The sequence below is a fragment of the Euphorbia lathyris genome, chromosome 1 (genome assembly GCF_963576675.1).
Source record: "Euphorbia lathyris chromosome 1, ddEupLath1.1, whole genome shotgun sequence".
NCBI lineage: Eukaryota > Viridiplantae > Streptophyta > Magnoliopsida > Malpighiales > Euphorbiaceae > Euphorbia > Euphorbia lathyris.
Window position 1 is genome coordinate 10,614,904 of NC_088910.1, and position 8,504 is coordinate 10,623,407.

General features: G+C 32.3%; 1 protein-coding gene across 1 annotated transcript; it reads left to right on the forward strand.

The window, feature by feature from the left end:
* Positions 1-2,563: 2,563 nt before the first annotated feature.
* LOC136214663 (transcription factor JUNGBRUNNEN 1) lies at positions 2,564-8,163 on the forward strand. The gene is made up of 3 exons (XM_066002890.1): positions 2,564-2,810; positions 4,761-5,050; positions 7,304-8,163. The coding sequence occupies exons 1-3, from the start codon at positions 2,600-2,602 to the stop codon at positions 7,742-7,744; spliced, it is 942 nt and encodes a 313-aa protein (XP_065858962.1). The 5' UTR covers positions 2,564-2,599; the 3' UTR covers positions 7,745-8,163.
* Positions 8,164-8,504: the final 341 nt, after the last annotated feature.

Sequence of the window (8,504 nt, forward strand, 5' to 3'; positions counted from 1 at the left end):
ATTCTATAAAATATTTGAATTTTTTTTATTCAACTCATACAAATACAGTATAATTTTTATTTTTTTATTTTTTTTACATTTAATCATATGTTTGTGATCTGTTAGTAACGAGTGATAAAATGACGCACATGTGAAGTGTAGATGATAAGATTCATGACCGAGAATATAAATGGCTTATTGCTTTAGAAAGCCTCAAAACTGGAGCGAAGCACTGCCTACGATGACTTGCAGCAGCAAAGATTGCTTTGAAAAGCTTCGGCAGGGTCTTTTGATCTAATTTAATGATAATTTCTCCAATTGACCCAACTTGTCAATGTTAGGGGTAAAATTACTCTTGACTGTCAACGTTAAGGGTAAAACTGCACCATTTTGGACATTAGGGATAAAATTACTTCTAAATGTAAACGTTAGGAGTATTTTTATACCTTATCTCAATTTTTATTGATTTGAATATAATCGTTAGAGAAATATAAAGTTCAATAATTTTTACATCAAAAAATAAAGCTTACGAGTGTTAATAGCGTTATACGTAAAATATTTACCCTAAATTATTTATCTTAATATCAGACCCCTAAACTTAGCCCCCCAAAAAAAAAAAACCAATTGAATCCCTAAACTTTAGAAATGTCTCGTTATCCTAGTAAAATTACTCATATATTAGACCTTTAAACTTGATTAAAGTGGTCTATTATTTCTCTTAAACTTAAAAATGACCTTTCGATCTTCTAAATTTGTTTAAAGTAATATACGCTTTAACTTGCTCAAATTTTCTCTTAATATGTCACATATTACAATAAACAAGTTTAAAGAATTAAGGGATATGATGTAAAAATACCTCTAACGTTTACAGCCAGGAGCAATTTTACCCCTAACATTGACGGTAAAGAGCAATTTTACCTCTAAAGTTGACAAATTGGATCAACTCAATAAATAATTCATCAAACTGTCTTCTCGGTCATGAATCTTGTCATCGACACTTCACATGTACGTCATTTTATCACTCATTAGTAACAGATCATAAACATATGATTAGACGTAAAAAAAATTTAAAAATAAAATAGAAATATATACTGTCTTTTGTACGAACTGGAAAAAAAATATTCAAATATTTCACCAAATTTATAAATATTAATCTCAAATTCTATTATCAAATCACAAAATTATGAAATCTTTTTTTACAACCAATTGATGTGCAACTGGTACAGAATGAGTAACAAAATAGACATGTTTTATAATAATATCTGAAATTGATCTAACTTTCCAATAGGGATAAGGTACCAAAATAGGCCTAAGGTTTTTGGGGAAGTACCAATTTAGGCTCAACGTTCAAAATAGCACCAATATAGGCATAACGTTTACAACATAATATCAATTTAGGCTCAACGTTTACAATATAGCATCAATTTAGGTCTCACATACAAAATAGCACCAATATATGCTTAATGTTTACAATTAATTAGTATTCTTGCCCATTAAAGCTTTATATTTGTTTTTCATCAACCATTCCATGACTCCTAAATTTCATAGCTCATGTAATATATGCAAACTAAAAGTAATGAAATATCCACAATATTTTGAACACTAGTTAAAATAATATTGATACATGTCAGTGTTCGAAATATTGTGGATATTCAATTACTTTTAGTTTGCATATATTACATGAGCAATGAAATTTAGTAGTCATGGAATCATTGATGAAAAACAAATATAAGATCTTAATGGGGAAGAATAATAATTAATTGTATTATAATAAATAACTAAATAAAAAAATAAGATATAAAGTTAATAGGGAAAGAATATAATATGATTAATTTAATTATTACGTTTAGTTTAAATTGTATATATTTTGTAAACGTTAAGCTTAAATTCATATTATTTTGTAAACGTAAAGCTTATATTGGTGTTATTTTGTACGTGAGGCCTAAATTGATGCTATATTATAAACGCTAAGCCTAAATTGATATTATGTTGTAAACGTTAAGCCTATATTGGTGCTATTTTGAACGTTGAGCCTAAATTGGTACTTCTCCAAAAACATTAGGTCTATTTTGATACCTTATCTCTTTCCAATATTATGAATAAAATTGATCTTAACTGCGATAGGGATAAAATCGTACCATTTTAGACGTTAAACGTAAAATTTGGACTTATCCCAAGAATTAATAAAACATTTTTTCACTAAACTCAAAAGTGATTGATTGATGTTATTAAACGAAATTATTACGTAAATCTGTCGTCAAAATGGGTGTCAAAATACACTAGAAATAAGTAAGTTTTAATTAAATAATATAAACTCCTTGTCCATTTCATAAATTAACATTTGAGAAAGTCCCAAATGGCTACCCCATTAAAGAATAAATAATCAGAAGACTCTTTCAATTCTCAATTTTGCTAAAAATAAAAAATAAATTTATTATAAATTCAAATAAAAAAATAAAAAATCTTTGGTCTCATTACCATAAGTCAAACCACAAGACTTGACCTTAGCCACCGCCTCTATTATAGACTTGCTATAAATTTCAATTTCTTCAAAAATCTCATTCATACTTAAACTTATAGAAATTGAAAAAATTGAAAAAAAATTGAAAAAATAGAGAAGATGAAGTGTAATGAGAATTTAGAACCAAGATGTTGTATTATGGATAGAGAAGAAGATGAAGAGGAAATTGCACTTCCGGGATTCAGATTTCATCCGACGGATGAAGAACTCGTCGGGTTTTATTTGCGACGGAAAGTTGACAAGAAATCTCTCACTATTGAGCTTATCAAGCAAGTTGATATCTACAAGTTTGATCCGTGGGATCTTCCAAGTATGATTTCACTCTCTTTTTAATTCATATTTTGTTTTAGAATAGTGGCGGAGTCGGGGAAGAGGGTTTGGAGATGCAATTGCAACGCTTTAAACCCGATAATCGAGTGAAATCATGGGTTTGGAGTGTGATCGTAACACTTCAAACCCTCTTTCTAGGTCGAGAACGGCTTGAAATCATGGATTTCATAGCGACGGATGGGGAAAAGGGTCTCGAGATGCAATTACAGCGCTTCAAACCATCTTTTTAGGTGGATGATCGTCTGGAATCACGGGTCTGAAGTGCAATTGCAACACTCTAAACCCTCTTCCCATGTCGAGAACCGCGTGAAATCATGGATTTTATAGTGACGGAGTTGGGGAAGAGGGTTCCGAGATGCAATTACAGCGCTTCAAACCCTCTTTTTAGGTGGAGGATCATCTGGAATCACGGGTTTGGAGTGCAATTTCAATACTCCAAACCCTCTTCCTAGGTTGAGAACGGCGTGAAATTATGGATTTCATAGCGACGGAGTCAGGAAAGAGGGTCTTGAGATGCAATTATAGCTCTTTAAACCCTCTTTCCGGGTGGAATCACGGGTCTGGAGTGTAATTGTATCACTTCAAACCATCTTCCCAAGTCGAGAACCGCTTGAAATCATGGATTCCGATGGCCGTGATACTTATTAGTTAATTAATATAATACATAGAATTTTGAATTTTCTTTGTTGGAATTTAATTTTCTGATGAGAAGAAAATTAAGATTGAAATTTATTTGATGGATGGATTAAATATTCCTTAATTTGGGGTTTTCTAATATACATACGATCATAATCTTTATCACTTGTATCACAAAATTAGAGGTTTTTTTAGTGTAATTTATAGTGTATAATTAGAGGAAAATAAAATCAATTTATTCATATTAATTAATCAATATAAATAGATAATTTATTTGATAGATTAATTATTATTCCTTAATTTGGTTTCTTTCTTCTAATATACATATGATCATGATCTTTTATCACTCAATTAACTAGTGATTTTCTGTTTTAAATCAAAATTAGTTAGAGGTGTTTAGTCTAATTTATAGTGTATAATTAGAGAAAAATAAAAGAAAATCAATTAATTTAATTCAAAAGAGAAAGCTAATATCTGTTAAAAAAAAATTTAACTTAGTTCCTATGTACTATTTATGAATGTTGGAGTTTTCGGTTTAGTCTGTCGCATTTTTAGCTCTGATACTATGTAGGAGTAATCGTTATAATGAAATGTAGGGCTCGAACCCTAATAGATGATAAATACAAGATCGAGAATCACAATGTAAATTATAGATCAATACCGCATGCATGTAACATACTGTAGCTTATATTATAACTTAAAAACAATAACTATTATAAGCTATTGCATGTTCTTTTTGCCCGTATACACTAGAACAAAACGTAGTTGAAGCTGGTTTTTCTATATTTAAAATATGCGTGTTTATGAATCCCCCAAACATAAAAGATGCACTTACCACCAAAACACAGTGGCAGAGACAGCCCAGTGAAACCCTGAGTAGGTTACTGCTTCCACCCCGAATTAGCACTCCCTTTTTTCAACTTTGCTCTTTGCTTTCGTCAACTTCACCCTTTCTTCTCCCGAAAATTTCTACAATGGTCGGAACCAATACTAGTCTCAACCACTCACATGATGCCACATCAACCTAAAAGATGATATGGCATCATCTGAGTGGAGGGACCAATACTGGTCCCGGTCCACAGTAGACTTCTCCCATTCCTTCTCCTTTCTTCCTCCATCCACACAGCTGCCGCATCGAAATCCGCTCCTCTCTCCACCTAATGTAGGGCTAAATTTATTCTCTCCTACTCTGAAATCCTGGCTCCGCCACTGCACCAACATAATGTAACGTACTTACTTACCAGTCTATCTTTAACTAACTAACTAACGTATTTACTGTTATTGTTTGTTGTAGAGGCGAGCGGAGGAGCGGACCGAGAAGGGTATTTCTTTTGCAAGAGAGGGAGAAAGTACAGAAACAGCATAAGACCAAATAGAGTAACAGGATCTGGATTCTGGAAAGCAACAGGAATAGATAAGCCTGTTTATAGTTCCAACAATGTTGGAGATTGCATTGGGTTGAAGAAAACATTGGTTTATTATCGTGGAAGTGCTGGAAAAGGAACTAAAACTGATTGGATGATGCATGAATTTCGTCTTCCTGTTAATGAACCTAATCCTAAAACTAACTCCATTCCTGAAGCTGTAAGTTCCATCAATATCTCTCTTCTTTTTGCTGTTAAATATAATTTGTATCGTAATCATTGTTACGTGATCTATCAGTAGTGTTCACATAGAACTATTAGTGTTTCTTAAATTTAAGTTTTAGAATGATTTTAATTTGCAGTTCAAGATTTTAATAAGTTTAGAACTAACGGTGACGGATCAAATTCAGCGTCCATATGAACACTACTGATGGACCTATATATATTCTGTGTGATTATATATGATATGAATGTAGCAATGATAATAATTGTGTCAAGCACGTCATATCAGATGGATTATCTTTGTAAATCATGTTGTTGTATCTTGACCTGTTTATGGGCCGGGTTAGACCACGGCCGGGGCCGGATCCAACGAGCTTTTACATAAAAATGCTTAACCCAGCCCCAGTTCAGCCTGCTGTTAATTTAGGCGGGTTTGTGCCGGATTGGGTTCGGGCTCAAAAATCAAATCACAAGTATAACCCATATAAACTCGCCTAAATATATATGTATACTTTTTATTAATAAAAAACAAGATTTGTACTTAAAAATATATTTAAATATTTAAATTTATTAATTAATATTAATAGGCGGGTCGGATTGGACCGAGCCGTGCTATTTTTATAAATCTCAAACCCGCCCAAAATATAGGTGGGCTTTAGTGGGCCTAGGTCTAAGAACAAATTTTCTTAAGTCCGGTCTAGAGGACACGGGCCTGGGCAGGTACCCGGATCCCGTGAACATGTCTAGTTGTATCCAATAACCCTAACAAATATTAGGATTGTCAATTTTTTCATTGACAGAGATAACGCATTTGACACGATTCATTTAATAAATATTATTTCGAGGTGAGATAATTTTGACATGATATTACTGCTTCTTAGACCAAGTGATCGATCATACAAATCTTACTAATGTCGTTTATTATTGTAATTTCAACGTATGATACTGTGGGACTTGTATTATACATGTTTCAAATCTACGAGATTTTGTTCCCAAAACTTGCCTATCAAATTAAGTTTTTAGGGCAATTAGTTGATTAAAAATTATAATTTTCTTATAATTGTACAAATTATTTATGCATAAATTATTTTTCTAGGATTCAAAAGATAATTAACAAATTATTTTATTAGGCATTTCATATTTCATACCTAATATTGGACTACGTGAATTCAATTGCATGCATGCTAGGAAACTTGATCTTGTAGGTATTTGTAAAATAAATTTAGTTACAACGTACAAAATAATATAATTTTAAATTTAACGTTTAATAGACGGTGTAATTTGAAATTTCACTAATGGAATATGAACTTTTTTCATTAGCAAAAATATGTGCAATTTCAAACTTGTGGCCTAAACACTGAAAGTTGGAGGATGACCAGGGCACGAAATTGCACGTATAAAAAACTTCCATTAACGAGGTTTAAAATTACATCGTTTTATAATTATTAGGCTTAAAATTACACTATGTATAAGCTGGATAAATTACATATATGGTGTACAACATTTGTCAATTTTCACACTTTGGTTTACAACTTTCAATTTTGCATATAAAAATTTATAATCTTTTGGTGATCTTCCACTAAAATGTATAGCCGATAATTATGGCTCATCAACACGAAGTCAACATGTCACGTCAACAATTTGACCTTGCATTGACCGGTCAACTTTTGACTTTTAAGAAGGTCAAATTATTGACGTGGCACATTGACCGGTGACAATTACCAGTCGTACACTTTATGGAAGATCACCAAAAGATTATACACTTTTGTATGCAAATTTGGAAGTTGTACATCACTTATGTAATTTAGCCGCATAAGTCGCCCTGCTCCAGCGAAACCATAAATAGGTTGCTGCCTATACCGGAATTATGCCCCTCTTCGCTTCTACTTTCTCCTTCTAATATGAAGTCTGAACCTTTTTTTTTCTTTTTTTTCAATCCTCCTCCTTTTTAATTTCTTCGTTTACTGCACACGCAGGCGTCCATCCCTCACCGCTCCACTGTTAGACTAAAATTAGCCTTTCTAATCTCAAATCCTGAATCCGTCGCTCTAAAAAAAACTTTCTCTATTTCTATCAATATTAAGACCTGAAACTTATCCATATTATTGAATTAAAATGTAAGAATCTTTGTAGAACAGATCCCAAACTGATCTAATGATTGTGGATTTTGGAGCAATTACATATATATTATCTCATCTTTCTGCAAGTATTAATAGTAACAATCTTTTTGGTTAAAATGAAATGATTGCAGGAAGTATGGACACTATGTAGAATCTTCAAGCGAAACGTTTCACACAGAAAGTACACTCCAGACTGGAGAGAAATATCAAACAAACGTCAACAACAACAAACAGTAACAGCAACAGCAACAACAGTGAACATGGACACAAGCTCGAACACAACTTGCAGTGTAGATTCAAACATTACAAGAGAAAATTACCTTAATTTCGGCAATCCGACAACAATGATTCATCAATATTCTGACAACAAACCGCTTCTTAATCAAATGGTAATAATGAATCAGAAAAAAGTTCAGTTACAGTTTCAGCAACAAGAACAGCTTCCTTCAATGGCAGCTTCATCTTCCAACATTTCAAGTCCTTATGGAAATGAATTCTTCACTTATAATGGTGATGATTGGGATGAACTTAGATCAGTTGTTGAGTTTGCTTTAGATCCTTCTCATTTGTAAATATATATATCGGATGCGCGGACGGGGCCGTTGTATCTTCGGCAACTTAGGGAGGAGGAGTGGTTTCAGACAGCCTCAGGGCACAGGACGAGTTAGTTCTGGATCACTGAGATGATGACATGTCAGTAGTAGTGCTGACATGACATGTCATCATCTTTACGGTACTGGATTATTGTAGAAATTTTTCTTTAGGATATATACTGCGATTTAGAATTCTGGTTCCGCCACTTATTTGTATAATTTTGGACTGCGATTTAGAATTCTGGTTCCGCCACTTATTTGTATAATTTTGGTAATTAAGACAGTTAATTTCCTATTTATGACTCTAGCTTTGGTTGAGTTTGTTATTTATGATTCTATATAGGAAATAATGAATTTTATATAATGGTTAATTAGTATTCTAATTAATGATGTATGTGAGGCAAAATAATATTTAGGTGGCTATTTTGACTTTCTATTCTTGGGTTTTTAATTTTTGTTAGGAAAAATAATTTATTAGTCTCTATATTTTTACCTAACACGCTATTTAATTCTCGTATTTTAATAATACATTATTTAGAGGGTGTTTAGTTGCTACTTTTTGACCTTCTTGTCTTTTCACTTTGAAAAATGAAGTTTTAGGTGTTTGGCTAGACTTCCTGTTTGACTTTTGCAGCTGAAAAGTAAGTATTGAATCCTATCAGATGTCAAAAATTGTGTGATTTGGCAAAAAAAAAAAAAACAAAATTGATTAATTTTTCATCCAAGTTATGTTACAAAA

Excerpts from the sequence above, each read along its gene's own strand:
- LOC136214663 (XM_066002890.1), top strand. The coding sequence starts at position 2,600 with ATGAAGTGTAATGAGAATTTAGAACCAAGATGTTGTATTATGGATAGA. Across the intron at positions 2,811-4,760 it reads TGATCCGTGGGATCTTCCAA|AGGCGAGCGGAGGAGCGGAC; the intron begins GTATGATTTCAC and ends TGTTTGTTGTAG. Across the intron at positions 5,051-7,303 it reads CTAACTCCATTCCTGAAGCT|GAAGTATGGACACTATGTAG; the intron begins GTAAGTTCCATC and ends AAATGATTGCAG.